Here is a 24,072-nt window from a genome sequence, read left to right as displayed (position 1 = left end):
AGGTAGTCGTGGCGCTTGTTTCATCATAGATTTCGAAAAATCGGCGGCAGAGCAGGGCCAGCTACAATTTGATTTGCCCCTGAAGTGCCTGCGTCAGTAATTCTTTTATTATTTTTTTAATCACTTACTAACAATTCTAACAATACATATGACAAGTTGTCATAAGCTCTTCTGAAGTTCACAATGTGCTTAAATATACAAAATGATGTGTGGGAATTTGGTCAAAGCTCTAGAGCTAACAATCAACAAAAAAAATGACCTAACCTTGCACTTTATTGAATCAGAAACGTTGGATTTATAATTGGTCCTTTTGATTAAATTGTGGTCCTTGTGCCGCAATGAGAAAACAAAATGATGTGTATCTCAGCTTGACCTTTCCTTTTACAGGGAACATGCAGAGAGGTGACACCCTCCTCTCCATCTCTTTCTTCAAACTTTTTTAATCCAGTTTCAGAGGCGGCAATGGGGAGAAACCAAGTTTGGCCTTGGCTCTTGATTGTCACTGAGGTTTGATGGGAAGCAGGGGCGTTTCTAGGATTGAAAGAAAGGGGGGGCTTAGCCCCTAAGGATGCTGAATGTTTGCGCTCGCAGCGGATATCCATGTTTCATACAGTTCATAGATTGGCTCAATCAGAAAGAGTGTGATTTTTCTCTGTATCTTTGCTTGCATTCATTCAGTATAAGATAACAGAAAAGACAGAATTTCAGGGTCATTGTGAAATTTGACAACACAAATATGATTATAAACAACATTTTATAGGCACTGATATTATTGTTTTAAAATACTAGAGATAGGTATTAATGCAAAGAATAGAGAGCTGTCGATAGTTATTTCTTACATTTCAAATTTGCTCGTTCACACTCTTGCTCACTGGAGACATTTTCTAACAAAATAGCTAGCTAGCTAGCTTAGTGTTAACATAGCTCATTACAATATTCCCTTTCATTTGCCTCAAGTAAACCTAAATTGAAGCAGGTAACAATCGTTAACAACTACAGATAGCCACATTCTGTAACTACCTGTACTTACAATTTCACTCCGTGCATCATTTACTATGAGCTAAACTCCTTGGCTGTAATCCTGCTGTCTTGATGAGAGACGTTACTTCAGTGATTTTCAACCAGTGTGCCGCGGCACACTAGTGTGCCGTGAGAGATCGTCAGGTGTGCCCTGGGAAATTATCTAATATCTAGTGTTGCACCGAAGTATCGGCCGAGCATCGGTAGCAGCAGATATTTGCCTCGTTTACCGACATCTGCACATCGGTAATAAACTTGACTTTCACCGATATCATTGGTATTTGTGGTTAAACCGCTGGGCAGGTGCCGCGGCTGGGGGAGCAGTCGCCCTCCTCTCCACGCCGCCGGAGACTCGGCGTGCGGCACGCCTCGACGTTTTTTTTGGGGGGGGAGGTCCTCTTCTGCGGTGCCTCACGGCGTCAGTGGTGCGGGGTGCTTTCTTTCTCTTGGACCGTGGGGCGGTGTCCTTCGCCGGTGCGGAAGGCGGGCCGTTGGAGGGGACCGGGTACGGCGGTCGGCGGCAGCGACTCTGGACGCGTGTCGGGCCCTTCTCGCGGATCACCTCAGCTACGGCGCCCGCTAGGGGAACCCTCCGTCCCCGTGGGGGGGCCCTTCCGGCGGTGCGCCTCGGCTGGCGCCTAGCAGCCAGAACTGGTGCGGACCAGGGGAATCCGACTGTTTAATTAAAACAAAGCATCGCGAAGGCCCACGGTGGGTGTTGACGCGATGTGATTCCTGCACAGTGCTCTGAATGTCAAAGTGAAGAAATTCAATGAAGCGCGGGTAAACGGCGGGAGTAACTATTTGGTTAAAAGGTCCTGTTTTAAATGATCCTTGTGGTATTTTGACCAAAATATGTTACAGACATTTCAATAAGACCCCAAGGAACCATATCAAATGTGATAAAATGGGTATAATATGTCTCCGTTAAATAAAGTTTAGTTAAATCAAAGATTGTTTCATAAATCTAATTCAATTTGTGCTCATTAAAAGGTAAGAGTAAGAAAGGGCTGAAATAATTTAAAACTTGTGGGTTAGGGTTAGGGCCTGGTTTAACAGGCCTAACGACGCCCCTGATGGGAAGCCTCACATCAGGATCTACTTCCACTATCGTCATGTGGTCTTTTCACTAATGGACTAAACAAAGGGACCTTATCTGATCCAAGGCCTCAATTGAAGCTAAAAGTCAAACGTTAGAGGGAGCCGTGGCATCGAGGTCCTGTCCCGCTGATACACAGGCTCAACCAATCGGAAGTCTGTCTTCTCTTGTCGTGAACAGCAATACATATCGTTCATTCTTTAGTGGTACTCTCTTCCGACTGAATTATTATTAAATACTTTCAGCATGAGTTTAATAAATTTCTGTAAATTTATCATCAAAGCTCTGGAGAAGACTAAAGTTCAAATGATATTCTCTATGATAGCCATTCACATTGTGTCCATTAGCCTCGACTGAGCAGGCGCTACAGATAAAAGTCAGATAAATCCCTCTACGTTTTTTAAACTATCTTTTCTTCTGTTTTGACTTTTCGGCAGAGTAACATGCTGAAACAAAGAGATAAGGTGACGCTAATGGAGGAAGATCAACCTTTATTAAATTATTGAAACTGCTTGCATACAAAATAGATTGCACTATAACCAGACCAAACATCTTAAATGCAAGTAGTATGTACAAAAGAAAAGAAGCAAACAGGGTGGTGCAGACAGGGTTTAAACATTTTTCCTTTTTTTGACCACCCTGGTTTTAAATATCTACAGGTTTTCTGTGTATCTACACTTTCAGACCCTTTAGAGTTAAACTGCCCACAGTTTGTCTGCTTAATATCTGTTGATGTTATATATACTCAAATAAATGACAACAAACGTCACCTTATCTTCACTGGTTCCACAAAAACCATGCTGCAATCCCAACATGACACCATGCTCAGAGAGAGGGGAATGCAAAATGGTCTATTGGACTGTGTCACAGTTATTAGGGTTGAAACCCTTCTGCACTGAAGTCACACAAATTGAATTCTCCTACTTTTTGTATTCTCGTCTTGTGTTTGTGTTTTGCTCTGAATCAAGGTTTGACATCACAACACAGTGTCGTCCAAACAGGCTGATTCAGTCCCGTGCCTCATCCAGTTGTGAACATCTAACGATGCTGACGAACACTTTTGACGCCAAATGTGGATTAGGTCATTGACATTCCTCTTCTGGAACCCATTGGATGATGGGTAAAAAAAAAAATACCCTCATGAGAACAACAAACCTTTAAAGACAATCACAACAGCTGATTGCATTAAACATTTTAACTGGAACACACAAATACTCCATGAGAACAAAACCCCACAACTGCCGTTATCTTTGCCGACCGACGTAAAACATTTCATTTCGTGAACAGCTGCCAATACGTGTTTCTCTAAACCACAAAAGTCCCAGTTAAAATTAATTTCCCTCAAAATTACTTCAACAGTCTGGATCCAAAGGCGACGCCGGAAAAATCTGAAGCTACAAATCTTTAATCCAATTCCTCTATATGATCTGTTCACAACACGACTGGAAGATCACATTTTGGACCAAGCACAAAAACCCTCTCATGACATCTGTTCATGAAATGTGGTGACAGAACACAAAGTACCAGTTATCAATCTTAATATCGAACATTTCATGGGAATAACAGGATTTAACAGTTTTAAAGAAGAATTATTCTTTTTAAGGTTTACATACAAGGGAAGTGTCTTTACCACTTTACCAAATTACATGTTATAGCACTGTTGTAATGTGCTGAAGACAATGACTGGATTGAGGACAGTGTCAAACAATCTAAGATAGTGCAACTTACATCTTCAACGAAAAACAGTTCATGCGCAACATTCGGTTGTCGTCAGCCTTGGTCGTGCCATTTGGGATCCCGGTGAGTCGATTGGAGCTGGTAAGACACTTTTTTATTGCCAGGATCAACCACAATATACACATATTGATCCTGGGAAGATAGTGTATGCATGCTCTTAAATGTCTTTGTTTGGGACCCCAAATGGTTCAAAACCTACTTTGCAGCTTTCTCTCTGACCACATCAGCCATATTTCAGAGGCTCAATACGAGAGCAAGACAGCATTTCCTCTACTGTACTCGTTTCATGTTTCCATTGCAGGCCAACATCACAGCCACTCAATCATAGCACACATTTAAGAAAAATGTCAAATGTAGAAATCCTTACTTTGCACCAATTCTTAATGACCCCAACTGGTCAGTACACAACAGTTCCCGCACTGCTCACACACATACGCAAATGGGAAGCAGCTATTATGGAGTTCAAAACTTAACAAAAAAAACATGTTTTACAAATTCCCTACACAACACAGTGTGGTTTTTCAACACAAAATGCACCTGACAACAACAAAACTACATATTGCTCAAATAAATGTAACAAATGATGCTTCAGAAACGAATAGCCTTACTTTCATACAAGTACAACAAAATTATCACACAAGTTAAAAAAAACTTCATCCTGCATTTATAAAAAAGATTACAGGCATAAAATGTATTTACTAATCCTACAAGTACAAAAACAATATTCCACCTGGAGGTCATGTGTGATCATGTCTGATAGTGGCGATGCTCATCGCATTGGCTTTCCACTTCCCTGTGCCTGTTAACTGCCTCACAGCGCCACCTGCTGTCGTGGACTGGAGGGTGAATTTCGCAGGATATGGCACAATGATTGAGCCAAAAATCACTTGATATTTTCTGGCAAACCACAATGTTTGCAAGAACATGGTCAGAAATATATAGAACATGTTTTTGCTTGTTTGTTAAGTTTTGGCTCCATAGGATTTTGCAGTTCATAGTTCACCATAGTTGAACTCTACGTAAAGCCAAGCTGCCGTTTGCCTCGCCACAAAATACAAACTGAATACTTGTTTATGTTTTAGGTCATCGCCATGGTGACTAAAAAGAGGAGGCAGGATCAAAATGATTTGGGTCTCACTATATGATGGCTGCCAATCAGGACCAATGTACAGGGAAAATCCACCTTAACACTTTGTCGACATAGGTACTGTATGAGGCAAAGGTACACTTCCATTACAGGGCTTATTGAATAGTCCCCTTTTAGAAGATACATAGTATTCTACTCATGTCTGTGCATACTGAGGAGAGATGGTTAGCTTAACTTAGCATAAAGACTGGAATCAGGGGGAATCGCTAGCCTAGCCCTGCTCAAAGTTCAGTTCTGAAAGGCTGGATCTCAGCTGTAAAGTCAGCACACAAGCAGAAATGCAAAAATGATTGGCTGAGGTTTTACCAGTGCTTGAGTGATGGAACTATTTACTTTTCTGTCGGTGTTTGAAATAAACACGACATAACATTTGAATTAGCTTCAGAGGACCTGGAAGTGATGTTTTTCAACTTTGGACAGAGGCGGGCTGTTTCCCTGTCTCTATGGTAATAATCTCCTGGCTCTAGCTGTTTGCAAACAGACATGACAGTCATATCAACTGTCATGTGCAATTTCCAAAAATGACAATTTATCTTCTAACCCTATAATTTAGGGGGTTTTAGATTAACTTTACGGTCTATCCAAAAACGTACCTCAAAATTCTCTTGCTATCGTTTTCAACCGCATCTCACAGTCCTCACAAGTCGTGTAACTTCAGGTGCTTGTATACGACAAACTGGATCTGCCAAGGAGGATCATGGGATGTGGTTGAAAGAGCAAAAGCAACGGAGTGTAGTTTTTTGTTATTTGTGAAATGACTGATCCCAGGTTCCCAAAGCCTGAGGATTTGAAAGATGATCTAGAGTTGCTGCTCCAGTATAACTGTAGTTCTGTATAAAAGGTGAAACTACTGTCTTAATTTATCAATCAAATACAAATCAATAAAATACATTCGATGGAGTTTCACTTCCAGCTTTAATGCACAAATTGTTCTCAGTTATGCTACCTGAAATTAAACAAAGAATGTAAATTGTAACCATCACTTCACAATTGAACGGACCATTAGCCCTAAAAAGGAAATGGCATTAATTATGTCATTATAAGTGAAGGTCCAATGTGGGATTTTCATTCATGAATCGGTTTTTAGGGTGGATTTTTCTCGGTGACCCCACCATCTTTTCACCGGCGTTATGTTTCAAGCTCCATAGCACTACGCACATTTCATTATCAACTGCGTTTGACTCAACCCTGCTATTGTTTCCACACATCATTAAGTTTATTATCAAGAGATCTAGCATTGAACTGATATTAAACAGCAAAAAAAGAAGATATCAGGATAAGTGCACATTTGAAACAATTGTACAAATCTTTTCTCAGACAAATAATGACATCATTATATACAGTATACCAGCCTCCCTTCTTTTGTCTTATGTTTTTTTAACAATACAAAGCAACTTCATACTGTTGATGCTCTATTGGCAATATAGAGGTGACTTTCACTTGAGCGGTTTGCTGACGCACTGCAGAGGACGCTCACCTGTTAAACAGCAGTGTGAACACCCAGTGAAAGCAAACGTCCGAACAGATTAGTGATGGAGAAACTGACACCGGTAATACTTTAGAAAAAGGTAACTTAAATTTCAACAAAAACCCTGTTTTGTGATTCATCACTCAGGTTTCCACCCTTTCTGGAGACATTTTGGAAAAGGTATAAGTTTCCCACTTCTCACTGACTCTAAGCTGGTTGTTGTCAGCAGATGTTCCTCATCATCGGATACTTCAAAACTCCGACCAGTCTTAGGTCATAGAGACATGAGACAAAATAACACTGATTAAAAAGAACATCTCTTTTCAAAGTCATTGAATGTCCAAAATCCATAATAAAAGATGTGCATGCATTGCAAGACTAGGAAGGTTCACTGGTCTCTGCTAAAGAGAAGACCTGGCTCAATCTCTGAAATCTTTTCAGTGCCTTTCATTACTGAAGTTACTATCGGGAAGAATAGAGGGAATAAAGATACACTGGGTCAAACTATTTAGCATCTCAAGATTAAATGTTAAAAGGAGGAAGTCTATTAGGAGGCTGTGTTTGACTTTCAATCAGCAGCTAAGGTTCTGAACTGCAGCCGTCTAGAAAAGCAACTGAATCCATTTCACAGATCAACTGAACCAGGTCATAAGCTACAGGCTTATGTTTGTCGACTGTACAAAGATACAACAGGCCCAGTGTTTAAAAACGACCAGGTGGTAAAAGAGGGTGACGCCAAAGACACCTGTACAATAAACAGGTTTCGGTTTTAGAGGGACAGAAATGCTCAGCTTCCCCAATGACAACCCAGAGTGAATCATGAATCACTTCAGAATTAGCCATCTTTATCCATCTGGTCAATGTCTCCTCCTCATCCCTGATTTACAAGTCTAGGTTGTGATACTAGCCACAATTTAAAAGGCACATGTCACACAGAATATGGTAAAGTTTCTCTGAGCATTCACAGCTTTGAAGCATGAAGATAACAGGCTTCTTTTTTTTTTAAAATACTTCTCATACTTTGCATTTATTACAAGTAAATTTTATTTCGGTTTTGCAGGTAAAATTTTTCACTATGCTTATTAATGAAATCAGTTAATTAAAAGGATAGTTTTGACATTTCAGGAAACTGTCCTTTTGAAAAGAGGAAGGATAAACACGACTCATATTGTGTCGCATTATCACATTGGCAGTTAGTTAGCCTAGCTTATCATAGAGACTGGAAGCGGGGGGTTAAGGGTGCTGACTGGATGTTGTTCACTGCACATAGGCAGGCTGGGTATTTTCCCATTTTCAGCCTTTAGCTAATCCAAGCTAATCACCTGCTGGTTCCTTCAACTTTCAACAATAAGGTGAGGATGTTTCTTTCCAAAATATCACACTATTCCTTTGGAGGAAAACTAAAGTTGTTTTCTTTCAACATTGACGCAGCCGTAACTAAACTTAAAATCAGGGCCAGCATACTGGCATATGCTGAATTGATTACAGGGATTCTATGCAGAACATTGTGATCTAATGTTGACAAACCTACGAATACGCAGAGAAACCTTGAGAAACTTTTTTTTTTGCTTAGAATTTTCATTTTTTTACAGCAACTCTCACATTTCAACAGGTTTTCAAAAGAGATTAAATGAATCCAAACAAATGTCACCATGACTTATTTACATTCATTGACATATAAAAACTTTCTATACTAGCTCATCAGAGTTACTGGAGTCAGTTTGAGCGTAGGGCACAATTTAGGTCAACTGAGAGTGTAAATGATCAGTAAAGGCCTTCGTGCCAACTTATTTAGGATCCTTCAGTCAGTGACTCTACAAACAGCAACTTTTCAGAATGAGAGCTTTAAGTCTACACAGGTCAGTTTTTGTTCTGATGATCCCCTGATGCTAAAAACCTTTCAGTGCTTAGGAAAGTCACTTTCTGCTCTGATGGTTGTTCTCTTCTATCGGTCTATGCCACTGTGTCATCATCACAACGCAGATAGTTCTAGGAGCAAAATTACAAAATTGGACATTGTACAGGACTAGAAGCCCCGAATCTGTCGAGATTCTTTTTGACCATTTGGCCTATTTAAAAGAAATTCATACAGATTTATGGAATGAAAGAGAAAGCAACTTGTACCCAATGTCCGAGAAATGAAAGAAAAACGGCCGCGGTGTTACACCGGGTTTAAACATACAGTATTAAAGGATTTGATCTATTCAGGGTAACCTGGTGCTTTTAAGAATGGGCCAAATTCACAGAAATTGAGGAGCATAAATTGAAGGCACAAAGATGTTTTTTTGTTTTTTTAAAGACTGGTTATGACCCAGAGTAATGGCAGAAGAGTGACAGTGATAAACACAGAGGATTTAACCAGACTTATGACAAGAATTGCATGATTGACCTTGTTTTTACATTTAATCTGAGAGGTTTGACTGAAATGTGCCTCTAACTTCAGGTTACATTCACCACACCATTATTAATAAGCAGCGAGTAGAAAACAGACCTAAAGTTATTTAGTAGACTCCAGGCAGAACAGAAGAGCTAAATTAAACCAGACTAACATAGAAAATATTCAACTAAGACAGGTGGGCCCACAATGAGTTTGAAAACCAAAGAGAATTAAACTTAAACCAAGTTTTTATTATATCAAGGCATTACTCACAAGAACTGTTTCCTCTACACTAATACTTGAAACACTAACTGCAAAACAAAAGTTAAATACAAAGGTCTTCATAAATTAAAGAAAAGCTCATGTGATCAGGCGACAGGAGGTCTACACTGACAATGTTGCTGCCTTAATCCGGTTTGTCTGAAAGCAAAAGTCGATGCACTAATTTAAAAGGCATCCATCCTCGACTGCTTTGTTAGTAAAAAATAACCAAAGTTAAGTTCATCTTGCAGCCTAATGAGAAATATTCCTTTGTTGATGTTAGAAAGGTTGTGATGTTTCTAGTGTGGATTCTAGTTGACGGCAGAGATCCATGAAGGCGGATGGGAGTGTCACAACCGCGTGGGCTCTTTAAGTGGTGATTGTGCTGAATGCTTTCATCATGAGTCAGGGTTTATTCTGTAACCGTATAAAACTGTGAATGTACTAGTTTTATCTGTGATTCTAGCTGTTGTATGTTGGGTGCATAATCCTTAAGTGCAGTATCTTTATAATGGACAGCAGTTCATCTCATATTGTGACCTGCTGGTGACGCTCCTGTCTCCCTTTGCTTCACTAAAGACTTTTAAACAGTTTATTTGCATCAAAGTGCCTCCGATTCATGTTTCTCCATCGCTATGTCTTCGACTGCTCTGAATTCATGCTTGGTCCGACAGTCGGAAGGAATGAAAGAATTTTACAGTATGCAGACCGAAGCAAACAAAACACAGACAATTTAAATGATGAGACCGGTAAATCATTCACCGAGTGAAAAGTGCTGAGCCATGATATCCCCATGAATATATAAGTTATTTGAGAGACACCAAAACACGGCTGCCTCTTCCTTCTCAAAAAGATCATATATTTTACAGTTGATAATTAAGTCTTCCTGGAATCATACCCGAAAGACTGTAAGACTTATAAACTCGTGACTGCCAAAGGTTGGATTTTGGAGTTTTAAACCTCCACAGATTATTTCTCCACCTGTAGGAAACTAAAATAAATCTGAGATGTAAAGGGAAGGAACACACGTTAATTCCACTTTCAGACGTAGTTAGGATTCCCTGTTTTTTTTCAGTTTCATCTAATTTCTTTTGTCTCTTAAGTGAGCGTTTTCAAACAGGGCAGTGCAAAAAAGGCTAAACAAATAATTGTTGTTGATGGGGGAGGGAGGTATGTTCAGGGATAATGCCTCGGTAAGAGATGATCTTTAGTCAAATCCCTGCTCTTCTTTTCCTTTTGTCCAAAAAGGTACTGATTATTTTACTTGTCACTTCATAGAAGAGTGCAAGATAACATACCAGTCAAGAAGAGTCCATAGCAGTACACTCACATACCAGACCAGCAGATTCCAGACAACCTCTGGTCTACCACTTAACTAGGGTAAACTTCCATGCTGATGAAATATGTGTATTCATTTGTTTGACGGAAAAAAGAAAGAAAAAGCGAGAGATTAAGATTCTACAATGGTATATGACCAGTTGCCTGTGTGTGTTTCTGAATGTGTGTGTATCTGTATCTGAACGTGTGTGTGTATATATCTAAATGAGAAGGTCCTCCAGTGGTGTATCTACGACACTCCGTTCACCAGCGGAGGAGCGTCTTGTTTGTCCTTCTTCATCCCTCGGTCTCTGATGGGTCTCTGATGATGATGACGGGAGGGGCCGTCACCACCGACACCACCCTGGGAGGAAGAGGAAGAAGGCCCCCCTCCTCCTCCTCCTCCTCGACCCCCTGACGAGTGTTGCACGCTGCGCTCGTTGTTACCGTCCACGCGGATCTGTGGGAAAAAGGAAACGAGTACAGTCTGGTCCCACAGTGCACAGGTTGAGAGAGATGAGAAACGTGTGATCACTGGGGAACTGGGTGTTTGCCGAGCCCTGTCCCCTTTGGTTACTGTTGCTTTGAACGTCAAACTTTACACTTATATCTATACATATGTAGTTAACAGAGACTGCAGCAAATTTAACTGTTGTGGTTTAAATTTCACAAGAGCTGATTTTGATTGTTCGCTAAATCTAGTTAGTTATTAAGTCTGATTCATGCTTCTGCATTGAGCTACGCATGTTTTTGTCGCGTATTAGAAACGCCATCACACGCCCACGTGATGAAGGTGCAAAGGATGTTGTGGTGTTTTCTTGCTCATTCGGACATTATCCCGAGCTTTTACAGGGGGAATGATGGGAGCCTGTCACTCGCCGCTCCGAAGAATATCAGGAGATTATAAAGAATTCAGTACATGTCTGAAAGCAGCTTCAGAGGTGGAGCTGCCGCTGATCAGATGTGATCCTGACACATGCTCAAACACCTTGTCACTGTTTTGTGGTTTGTTTCAGTTCGTACCACTGTGAGTAGCACCTCCCCCATGTTGAGTGAGAGCTCCCCGCAAGTTTCACTGTTTCTGAGATGCTATGAATGAGTTGTTTGGCCATAATGATTTGGCCATTGTCAAACTTGCTTTTGTCTTTTCACGTGCTACAAGAGTTCAGTGTTTGTTTAAAGTCATATATGTTCCATATAGTGAAGGATAATCGACATTATTTGCTTTCAATTGACAAGTGAGATGTTTTGAGAGGGGGAGGGATGCGTCCGAACTTTTAGCAAACCATCATTTCAGAAACCAGCTAGGCTGAAATCAGTAACGATACTTTTTTTTAACATTAGTTTGGACTTAAAATTTAAATTTTGCATACACCAACAGCTGTTTGTTATTAGAGTGAGTCGAAAGGTCAAATGTGTGTGAATGTCTGTGTGTGTGTTACCTGTAGGCTGTCTTCCGGCGCTCTTGTCTTGGGGTCTCTGATATGACGAGGTCTTGGATCACCCCACTGCATGTCGTCAGCTAAACCGAGACAAAAACAATCCCCAACCAGAAATGAAGCCCAATTGCTACTATTGCTGAAAACTTGCATCGATTACATATTTTGGAGCCAATGTCTGTGCAGTAGTGATCGGGGATGGAGCTGTCGTATCCAGGTCTCGACAATGCACGCACTCAACCAATCCCTGTTTTACCCCGTTTTTTAAAGCATCAAATAAGTAATTAAAATCCCATTTAACAAAAACATAAACACTTGAACAAACAGTGTGGTTTGATGTAGAAAAAACAAAATTGATGTGTGTTTTTTAACTTTAGATTGGTCCATGGGCGATTTGCTAACATGGAGGAGGCAGGGTTTAAGACCTTTACTGCATCCCGCCACCATCAGGCGATCAAGATGCATTGGCTTAACTTATGGAAGAATTGTCATATCATCGATCGTTATTTAAAGTCTAACTTAAAAGTTTTCATATGCGTCCCCACAACTTGATGGGAAGATGATGAGTGATAAACTTATTCTGGAACACCACTCACTCCATCACTGTCACGCAGCCAAAACCCTCACATGTCCCTACATGACTTAAGAGAGGAACTCTTGGCAGGGTCTAATTTATGAGCGTCATAAATGTGGGTCTCCTGGAAAAGAAAACACTCATGAGAATTTATCAGCAAAGAGAGTCCGCGGAGATCTCATCATTTGAATCATGCCCATTGTTCAGGCTATAATATGATGAAAAGCATCTCAAACTAATTTATTTCCATTAACTATACTAAGTGACGTCTCTCTTTTTTCTGTTACTTGAAACATTATCTTCCAAATCAGCTAAGGTCAAATGGTGGCAAGATAATGAACAGTTGAATAACTGATTAGAAATGTTTATCAGGATTTTCTAATGGATATGTTTAACTCGTCTACATAAATTCTTCAATACATCTGCAGAGAAAAATCCTATTGCTAGAGAGAGGTCAAATAACTGCCATTGATAATCACTACCGACCTTTATACCCTCCTCCTCCTCTGCCTCTTCCCCCTCTTCCCCTTGGTCCACCACTGCCTGGTCTCTTCCTCCCATCTGTCCTTCTGGGCAGGGTCCCGCCTCCTGTCATCAGCTCCTCAGTGCAGGCCAGCGACCAGTCGCTGAGCTCCTCTCTGTGGTCTGACTCTGTCTCTGAAGCATTGGATGCCTCTGAGTTAGTGCCTGGGGAACCAGGTACATAAGTCAAACCTCATTTAACAGCCTCGGAAAGATAACATGAAATTAACCTTTGAGTCACTGTTTAGTTTTAAAATGAAGTCATTGCCTCGGGAGGACAGGCTCCATTCAGTACTTGTAATCTTGTACTAGCTGCATGTTTCATATCCTTTCCATTCAAATGTCAGAAATCTAAACGCTTCATTAACCGAGTGGACACACAACACTAGAGATTATACATTTTTGGATTTAAAGCTTCAGGTATTCAATTTCCCTTGTATATGCACAGGCACAGTTTCTAATTAATATGTTACGATTATTTGAACAGGATTTAATTAGTTTTCTTGATTGTAGTTATTTTCTGGTACCTGAGGCGAAAGCTGCACCTCCTCCTCTTCGTCCTCGCCCTCCTCGTCCTCCCCCTCCGGTGTAGGGCTTCCCTCCTCCTCCCGCTCCTCTTCCCATCCCGTTATCGAACACGTAGGTTTTGTCTTTCAGAGTCCGAGGTCCCGTCCCTCCTCCACCACCTCCTCCTCCTCCTATCTGTCTCAGCTGCTCGTCAATCTGGAGACGCTCTAGGCGGAGCTGATCCACCTCCTGTGGACATGGACAAATGGAATAATTTAAGTTGTTTATACTGGTTTAGATTGTATTCAAAACACAGACCCCATTCGGAGATCGTATTAACATCCATCCTGAGTGATCGATGACAAGGAGTTTGTGTCTATTTGGAGTCTGAACGCACCCAAATGAGTCCTCGATGCATATTGAGATCTGAACACTCAGACCACATTCAGAAGTGATCTGGCCACATAGTTTTAGCAGTTGGAAAGCATATGTGACCTGGACCACATATGAAGGACAACTTTTTCAGCTGACGTTCTTTGACCCACTTTAGTTTAATAATTAATCAAAAGTATTTTTAGCGCTCATTGACTCTCATTTCATCAGACACATCAGTACACTCAGAAAAACCTAAGGTGGTCTTCAGGAACAGAAATGATTGAGACATAATTATTTGCACATAGAGTGGTAAAGTGAGATGTGATGATATCTCTCAGGAGGAATGTCATACCAGGTCTGAACAGGCCAACAGCATGAGCTCAAAGACAATACATACAGTGCTAATCACATATTCAGGTCAGATAGTTATCAATTCATTCAATCCATTCATTTATGTTTATATAGAAATATGAAAGTACAGAGAATGATGATTGAAAATAGTTTGCGTTGCTATGATGACTCTTAAATTTAAATTTAATCTTGTTAAGCCTTATGCTGTTACTTTGACCTTCGAGCTGGGCCTGGTCAAAACGTCAAACAACTGTTATGACTGTTGATTACACACAGACCTTAAGGTAGTTCAGATGGTAGTCCAGCAGTACTGTAGCATTGGAGATGCTTTCCTTGGTCCCCACAAAAACGAATGGCACCATTCCCTTTGAGAGAGGTAAAGAACATGAAAGATAGTGGTTCACATACTCACTGTATTGCAGTTATACTTATTCATGGAGGTCCACTTTGCAGGATTTAGGGAGATGAGTAGAATATTCATAATCAATTTTGGATTTGTGTAAGATCAATTGAAAATGATAATTGCTGTGTTTCTCTTTAATTATTTCAACATAGGAAGTAGGTCCTCTTCCATGTTTCTACAGCAGCCCAGCATGGACAAACCAAACCCTGGCTCTCTATAGGGCCTTTTGCAGTTTTAAATTAACCAAACGCCATTGTACCACACTATACTGTTCTACTGTTCAACTCCACTGAAAGATGCCACTAAACCCTACACCGTGAACCTTTTAAATAGACACAATAGCAGGGGTTCACAAACTTTTGTGGCTTAGGGCGCCATTTAAAAAATCTGGAATTATTCATTAATCACCAATAACAATAGGGGATGGAAAAAATCAATGATTATGAAAAAATTCCAGTGTGTGTCTTGATGTGTCGCAAAGTCTCATTCCCACTGACCTCTTCTGCTGCTGCTGCCGCCACTGCCGAAGGCTTCTTGTCGTTTTCAGGTTCAATACGAACCCGCACCACACCAGACTTATCAACCACTTCCTGGATCAGTTTACCATTCTTGCCAATGACCTTTCCTGTGAAGACAGATACATCATCTATCACTGTCAACTGGAACTCCGGAGTTTAATCGTCTGGCTAATCCTTAAATAAAGTCATGTTACCGCATGAATGGTCTGATCATCTCAGTTGATTGATTTTCTCACCTACTAAGTTCTTGGGAACTGTGATTATATCTTCAGAAAACTCCAGGAAACACCTCGCTAAACGAACAGCCTCGTGGTCCTTAGACAAACAAGCACAATTTCACATAAAATGTAAACATGACACTTAAATTTCTCTAGGCTCAGGTCTGTATTTGTAAATCCAGAAACAAGGGGGTCTTGATCTATCCATCCTACCTCTCCATATATGTGAAAGGTGCACGTTTCTTCATCCAGGTCTATGTTAGTGACTCCTGGGACTTTACGAGCTTGTTGAATGTTTGCTCCATGAGTCCCAATGGCCAGACCCATTAAATCATCCCGGACTACAAACTGTTCATGAAACCGTGATGCAAGCTGTCTGGAACTCTGTAGAAACACACACACACACACACACACACACACACACACACACACACACACACACACACACACACACACACACACACACACACACACACACACACACACACACACACACACACACACACACACACACACACACACACACACACACACACACACACACACACACACACACACGTAAAATGTATCAAAGGGCAAAACACAGCAAACAAGAATGATATGACTGATGATGACGAATGATTTTAATTCATTATTTTTGAACAGCAAGATTATAGATTTAAATGCCTAGGATCACAAGCATATATTTACGCATATGTGTGTATGTGTATAAAAGTCTACCTCCAGTTGTCGGTTGGCCTCTTCGTTCCTCATTATGAGAGACAGTTTGGTGCGGAGACTCCTAAAGTGCATGTCACTCATCATATTGGCGCGTTTCATTGTGACCTCATTCACTGACTGCGAAAAACAATAAACACCCGTTTACGTAAATGTAAGTTACTTACTACAAATGACACACGTTAGTCACACACGTGTACCACAGTAACAGAGACTTGTGTCATGTTTATCAAATATAATTCAAGAGATAAACAAGAGACTTTTGTCTTAATTTCTTAAACAAAAATATTATTTTTATGTACCAAGATGACCAGCTGCTTTTTCTCTGAGTCATAGGTGACAGTGAACGCTCCCACAGCCTTCTTAAAGTCTTTGTGTGCCGATTCCTTGGAGCACCTGGCAAAACAGTCACAAAAATTCAGATCATGAGAATTCATGACTAAGTAATTCAGTCCTCAAGGGCATGAGTGTAAAAACCTTTTTCTGTCTTTTATCTGCAAAACACAAACAATCATAGCCATTTCCTATAAAAGGATTATTAGTATAATATTATTGCAGGTTTTAGACAGAAACCAAGATTGTGACCCACACATTATTGAATGGGTGCTACAAATTATTGTGCTGTATTAGTGGCACATACCACCGTTATATGGCATTAACACTGTGCCAGCTGTAATCATGCTGACAACTCACAGATGTGGCTCAAGATTAGCAGGTTCTGTTTAAAAGTTGTATGCTACTGATAATATACAACTGGTCTCACTCTGCTTTAATAACCACAGCTACACAACTGTTTCTCCTCTCACCCCAACCAGTCTAGGCAGATCGCTGCCTACACTGAAGCAGCTTTCAGACCTGCTTTGAACTTCAATAATCTCCTGACATTCTCCAGATTGGCTGTATGTGAGAAAGCAAATGTAAAATCTTTGCTGTGTTGATGTGTTGTAAACAAAAACATGCGATTTGTACAATAGAATGAATATGTTATGCTCTGCCTACTGCACCACCCCTAACCTGGAAACTCTGTTCGTGTGTCAAAAGCAAACTCAAAAGAACATCCAGACCCAATTGTATGGACATTATCCAGAGTTCATGTCTGAAAACTGCTTTAGTCTGGTTCTGCTTGTTAAAAGGGAGTTATTATCTTTCCAGTTGTCAAGTGTTTGCTTGTTGTGGGAATGTTAGGTTTCTCCACAATATGATATACTATTTACGTACCTTTACAGACCGTGTGTTGTGATTTGATGCAACAGAAATAAAAATGAATAACTGTATGGAATTGAGATCCATTCAGTTGTCACCAAAGTTTTTTTGTGCGTCCTGTTTTTAAATCAAACTTACATCTGTCGTAGATCCTCGGGTACATCCAGTCTGATCTTGATGAATGTGTTTTTTGTGGCTGGTTTGTTTGGGTTGACTGGCCGTAACCTCTCCAGTGTCACAATCTCATTTAATGTAGCGTCGCATGCAGCATATTCTATTACGTAGAACTAGAGATATAGACAGACAAAGATAGAATCAGAGTGATCCAGTTCTGCACATCTGGAACAACAGATTTTGTCCAATCCAAATAGTTCATAGAATATAATCATCAGTTTAAATAACAGAATTACAAACTTCTGGAAAGAATGTGGGTAAGGGAAAAAAGTGAGAAAGAGCCAGCAAGTGAGAGACAAAGGCAGAGTTGCAGATATTAAAAAAGGCAGAGGATGAGATTGAATGAAAAACCAGGTCAGAGATAAAAATGGGTAACAGAAGTAAAACGAATAACTGACACATTAGCCTAAATCCAATCTGCCAACTACTTGTCAGCTGAAACTAAAAGTCCCCCCACCAATTTAAAAGTGACTGTACACTTATAATTTATAATCCAAACTTCATGGCACTTACATATATATTTTTTAATTCTAAAACACTTGGACTTCACAGCCCATTGAAACTGAGAACTGATGTAGTGCTTTCGTATTAAATACAGCCACATTTTCTACCATTTAGGTTTTGGCATTTTGTTGACTTGAGTATTGGAGTAGCTACTACCTAACTGTAGGCTGACGAAAGGTGCAGCCAGAGCCATGTAGACAGTGTGCTGTCACCAAAGTTAAATGTAATGTTAACAAGGCACGGGCAGTGATGTTTATGTTCCCTGTAAGCATGTCAACTAAGTGCATAACTTGGCATTGGAATCTGTATTTTGATTCAGTCTAGTATGTACTGGCCATGAAGGAACCGGTGCCTAACTTTTGCACAAAACCCTAGTCTTAAATTGTATATTGAGAGTTAGAAAACATGCAGACTTAACCTTACCTCTCCTTTAACCATGCGAACCTTAGCCAGCCACCACCCACAAGGCTCTTTGTCATTAGCCCTGGAATATACCTGGTAACACACACAGTGCATTTCTTAAAACTTTCCACTCATTACACAAAGTGTGGCTCAGATGCAAAGAGTCACGACGAGTAAATAAACACATTTCATTAAATTTCACTAATTTGTGCTTCTTATTAATGTCATTTAAAAGCAAGACTCTTCAAAAGCCTTTTTGAGAACTTCACAGAAGGAAACTTCCAAACCCAAATCATTTTATTCCGAAAAATGGATGACCTGCTCAATAACCATTTATTAAATAGTACGGGCGTTCTCTGATGAATTCTGAAGAGCACATTTAAATTATTCCATGGACTGAATTACTTTGTTTCACTGATCAAATCACAAATAAATGAAGATAGCAATAAGCAAAAGTAATAAATTTGAAACAAAGGTAAATCAATCGGTGCCATATTTTAGTATACTGGGTGAGGGAGTATGCATACGTGAATGAGAGTAAAAGAGAGAGTATAGGTTAAATTAAGAGAGAGAGCAAAACCATGTGACTCACCCCTGAAACGGGATCATGGCAAGCTCATTTCTGATCATTGCACACAGTCAGAACAACGGTGATGTCAGGGCGCAGACAACCAGGGAGCCATGCACAGCACCATGGCACGGACCATCAGAGTGTGCAGAGCCGGCCACAGCTCTGCCAAGGAGAACACCCAGGGAGCCATGCACAGCTCCACTGAGTCCTTATAGTGTTCATTTGGGTCTTTTTGTCCAAGTTTTTCTAATTAATTTACTGCTCCTCTCTGTATCGCTATCATTAGCGCCTCGAATGCCAACTGAATTGAGTGCGCCCTGCCATCTCCTCTGCCTCTATTTACATTGTCTAAGTTAAAAAATTCTGTTGTTTTTACCAAGACTGAGTTTACACATGTGTCCGATGACACTGTTTGTTTGTATGAGTGCATGTCAGCGCGAGAGACAAGCTGTATTATGAATGAATGTGCAGTTTAGAAGATTTGACTCATTGAAGAAAAGTATTCATCTTTGATAATCAGTGTTGTTATTGTGGCGTCATTTCAAACAAATCAACGTTTAAACGTAGCGGATTAGAAACAGCGGAGCAGTCGATTAAGAGCAGTGGAGTCGGTGTGTGTGTGTGTGTGTGGTGCCGTTACCTTTCCTTAAAGTTACGTTACTATCATACTGAATCGACACAATTCTTTTGAAGAAAGCAATCTCTTATAGTAATGTATTAGGCCAGGGACAAACGTGATCACTAGAGGTGGTTTCCGTGTTCTGGAATTTTTTTGGGAGGCGGAGGCGGATACCTCGCAATACACTATGCATAAATAAAACCTGGTCCGAAATTTTTGTGAGAGTAAAGCACCGACCAGTACCAGTTCAAATGTAAATGGTACCCAACCCTAAAAAAATGTTTTTAATTATAAGTGAAAATCAGATATAAAAACATAATTTGTACCACCCACTGTAGGTACACTGTTTATTATGCAGAACTCTTGATTAATCTGCAGAAAAAAGTGCACTTAATTTTTTTGTTCTATTTCACAGTCTATTGAACGTTGGCTTTGAATAGACTGTCAGGTCAATGTTTCATAAAAAGCTACGTTACCTGCAGCAAGTAACAGCATCAATTATGTTTCTAACGTATTTTTATATTATATAAATGACATCGTTTCGAGGAGGCGTGTTATAATTTTTTAACTTGTTTTATTACATCTGAAGAAGGACTCACCATCGACTTCAATTGTATTGGATTCTGCTGCAACAAATTTTACCCCTGAAACTCCAGAAGTGTTTTCTGGACTCAAACATTTCACCCACCCCTCCATCGGCATAGGGGTAAGAAGATAATGAGTGAATTCGCATTTTTCTGGGACCTATCCCTTTAAAAGAGCTCACTGTACCAACTTTGTCTTTGGTGATAATGCGGATTTTCTTAAAACTATTCTGAAGGTATTGAATCACTCCCACCTCGACCTCATCGCTCTCATTTATCTCTTTGCAGAACCCTGTTGGAGGAGGGAACCGCACATCCTGGAATGGGATCTGACGCTCCGGCTGCCAGCTGGGGCGGAGGAGCACATACAAAAATAAGAGTTAATTTGATCACTGGCAATTTTAACACTCAACCATACATCATAATTTGTTGTGTGTGCGCATTTGTTTTACTCACTTGTTTTCAAAAGCCACAGTGACTGATCCTTCAAGAACATCCTTCACGAAGGCCTAGAAGAATCCAAGAGGGAATATCAAAAATTAAAATAGCCAGAATTGAACATACTACAACAGGAGTGTTAAACTGGCGTCAAGCATCAAATACAGCAACCCAACAGCCCAGTGTTTCTTTTTAGGCTTCGTCAGGTTTGGTTGCGTCGCTCTCTCTGGTTGTGCACAGTCTGTCCATGTGTGTCAAGTACTGCAAGTAGGACATACAACGCCTCAGAGGAAATGGAAGATGGAGAGTCGAGCCTATGGGTAGCATTAGCCTAGTAAGCTAGCAGCCAGTAATGGATTAAATTAAGTACAAACTTAGAAAAACAGGGGCTTCTCAAAATCCCCCAAAAGTCCAGGAAAGCTTTTTAACTGAGCTCACATTATGATCTCGACCCATAATGGAGAATGTACATCCAGAAGCTATGCACAGATGATTATTACAGTTTGGATAGTGAGGTTGAGGCCACATTTGAGGAGCGTTCAAAGGGAGAAGTTTTCTTTTATTTCTTAAACTAACAGGTAAGGTTAAAGTCTCTCCACAGATATAATGGTGTCATGTGCTGGCAGTAAACTGCAATGACTACTCCGGTTGTTGTCGAGTCTTCTGCTACGGTTTCTCTCTTCAGAAAAGATCACAATGCAGTTGTGATATTTAATATGCTAATTAATGACCTCAGCTTATTTTGAAAGTTAATACAGTGCCAACGATGCAACTATCATTTCCCCCCACCGTTTTCATTAATCTCTAAAAGACTGCTAAAAATGTATTAACTACAAATGTCATAATCACCCTCACAGCCATTTTAAAAGATAATATGTTCATCAATTGCATTTCAATTTATTTTTAAAATCAAACAGATAAATCCTTAAAGCATTTGATCTATATTAAGCTGCAACCTATTTGGCTCTGTTAAACACAGAACATGAACTCCAGGCTGGCATCAGAGTTCACAATCATACCAAATGAACCACTTAACAACATCAGTGTGGGTCTTAGAAACACATCTACCTCCCACAGCTTTATGTTCACACAGGGGTTTGTTTCTTTTTTTGGACAAACCAATGATGAATCTCATATCTAATGATACAGTTGTATAATCCAACAGTTTAAACTAGATAATGGCATATAATGTTTATATTCATATATCATTTTAAGAACGTACTAGCCATCTTCGTAAATAGACCCAAAAACCGACTTAATGCATCTAATATATTTAAATCTAGGTTACACTAGAGTATTGCAGCTCCAGATGTCTCTAACACTGCTCACCTCTCACAGAATAACAGCTTTTTTGTGGATATCATAAGAATAATGCTGACTGTTAAACAATTTTCTTTAGTTGTATTAAATTGGAATAATACCTGCCAATCAAATTTCAGGCCAGCATCGCTATTTGCATTTGTCTGTCAGTCTGCATGCCAAAGTGTCCTTGGGCAAGACACTGAACCCCCCCCCCCTCCCCCTGACAGCTGGTCTGACAGTGTATGAATGGGGTGTGATGATGGTGTGTGAAGAAGAGGCATGTAGAGAATGTGTGTGTGAAAGTGACTTGTACAGTAAAGCGCTTTGATTGGTCAATAAGACAAGAAAAATGCTACATGAATGAGGTCAATTAATTATTGTCCATATTTTTTTTAAATATGGAACATGCATCTGAGGTGTAGGAACTAATTTCTAAATTTAAAACACTTAAGCTGGTGTTGAATGAAGCACAATGGCTACAGTGCCGAAGATTTGCAGGAAAGGTGGGGGACTCAAAGCTCACGACAACTCAGAATGATTTCCAATGGTTGTCCTGTGCAATCACATGATTCCCAATAGTTTGGCAGCAGCAAAGTTTTGAATTCTAGAAAGCTGACAGTTGGTGCAAGCAATCACAATTCAGTCAAATTACAGGAGCTACTGGCTATAATGTGGAGAGCTTTCATCATCCAGTCAGCAAATGTGAGCCTTAAATTCTTACCAAACATCCTTCCTTTAAAACTTGTACGTAGTTTCATATTCAATTGATTTGATGGCCTTCCTTACATCTTTCCTGTTTAATACTCCTCCTCATATGTTCTCAAAGAACAACTATCATCCAAACTGGAAATGAATGTCCATCCTACAGAAAATCTTTTCAACGTTAATAACCTTATGGATTTGAGTACTTCTCCCACCACTGACACCATATGATTGACACCTGCCCAGGTATGTCTGGCCCAAATGCCCAGCCTCCACAGCTCTTGCTCATCATACTTGTTGTCTTCAAAATTATTCTCAAGTTAGCACGAGCTGTAGGTGATACAAAGAAAAACCCAGAATTGATGCTGGTATCCTCTGAAAAACAAATGACTGAATGCTGGAACTTGGTGAACCTGCAGGCAACTGCCCATCACACAGCCCGTCGATATGATAAAACATGTCGCCGCCAGCATCACTGCTACAACTGCAATGATTTAACACCGACACTAGCACCAGTCCCTCACTAACTCAACAGGCAGCGTTTAGCAGCAGACTGTCGTTGGCTTTGTTTACAGGTTTGCAGCCTTCACATCCCTGTGGAGGCTGCACAGAAGCACTGAGGCCCGCTGATACAAACAAATGTTTCCTAGCTAATCCGCCAGGGTAATTTCACATGAGTTAGCCTGAGCTTAGTGCACGGTGCGGTGTGTGAGATGACAAAGCTCCACAAAAGGTGTTTGCCTACCTTATAAAAGGCCCCGCTGGTACCCCTCACTTCCGCGACTAGTTCATCCATGACGCAAGTTACTAGCTAGCTAGCCAACCACCGTTAGCGACGTTACTAGCTAGCTAGCTAACCACCGTTTTCGACGTTAGTAGCTAGCTAGCTAACCACCGTAAGCGACGTTAGTAGCTAGCTAGCTAGCTGGCTAGCCTGACGCTAGCCAAGGCAGGTTGCTATCGTTGGCGTCGCTAGCGAGACAGAATACCCTGCCAGCGGAGAGCAGGAAGGGGCCAGGATCCCTGTCTGTGGCCGTGATGCGAGTCTAGTTCTGAGCCGTCTGTGAATCCTGCTTTTATTTCCGGCACACTTGCACTCCCGAATGTTTGATAACGCAAAGCGACCCCTGTAGCTAGCCTGGTTAGCTTGTAGTAGCTAGTTATGTTAATGTGTGGTGAGTGGTGAAGCAGCCTCTGCTGGTCGCATCTCTCCATGTGACGTCTCTCTTCCTCTGCTGAGGACACGCTCATCCACGCTGTTACTGCTCTCCACAGGTGACACACTAGAATGTCTCTGGGCATCTGAGCAACGTCTGTACATTAACAACACACAAACAGAGTATTATTATTATTATTATTATTATTACTGTTTTCTATTGTTATTATTACGTTCTGTGTTATTATTATTATCGTTGTTGTTTTTATTATTCGTATTATTATATCAGTATTATTATTATTGTTATTATTATTATTATAATTACTTTTATAATGCAGCAGCAGAGATTATATTCTTATCCACACGT

General features: G+C 40.4%; 1 protein-coding gene across 1 annotated transcript; it reads right to left on the bottom strand.

Moving 5' to 3' along the window:
- Positions 1–9,078: 9,078 nt before the first annotated feature.
- fmr1 (fragile X messenger ribonucleoprotein 1) lies at positions 9,079–23,784 on the bottom strand. The gene is made up of 15 exons (XM_053428306.1): positions 23,295–23,784; positions 20,564–20,616; positions 20,362–20,455; positions 18,355–18,426; positions 17,392–17,540; positions 16,353–16,446; positions 16,054–16,170; positions 15,547–15,717; positions 15,352–15,430; positions 15,095–15,222; positions 14,473–14,559; positions 13,489–13,717; positions 12,926–13,126; positions 11,869–11,948; positions 9,079–10,886 (listed from the first exon to the last, which is right to left on the bottom strand). Exons 1-15 carry the CDS (start codon positions 23,343–23,345, stop codon positions 10,677–10,679), a joined length of 1,815 nt encoding a protein of 604 aa, XP_053284281.1. The 5' UTR covers positions 23,346–23,784; the 3' UTR covers positions 9,079–10,676.
- Between the last annotated feature and the right edge of the window lie 288 nt (positions 23,785–24,072).

This window comes from Pleuronectes platessa, chromosome 8 (genome assembly GCF_947347685.1).
Source record: "Pleuronectes platessa chromosome 8, fPlePla1.1, whole genome shotgun sequence".
NCBI classification, from domain to species: Eukaryota; Metazoa; Chordata; class Actinopteri; order Pleuronectiformes; family Pleuronectidae; genus Pleuronectes; species Pleuronectes platessa.
Note: the sequence above shows the minus strand (reverse complement) of the source record. Positions and strands in the feature narration are given on the sequence as shown.

Excerpts from the sequence above, each read along its gene's own strand:
- fmr1 (XM_053428306.1), bottom strand. The coding sequence starts at position 23,345 with ATGGATGAACTAGTCGCGGAAGTGAGGGGTACCAGCGGGGCCTTTTAT. Across the intron at positions 20,456-20,563 it reads ACTGTGGCTTTTGAAAACAA|CTGGCAGCCGGAGCGTCAGA; the intron begins GTGAGTAAAACA and ends CCTCCGCCCCAG. Across the intron at positions 15,223-15,351 it reads AGTTCCCAAGAACTTAGTAG|GAAAGGTCATTGGCAAGAAT; the intron begins GTGAGAAAATCA and ends CTGTCTTCACAG.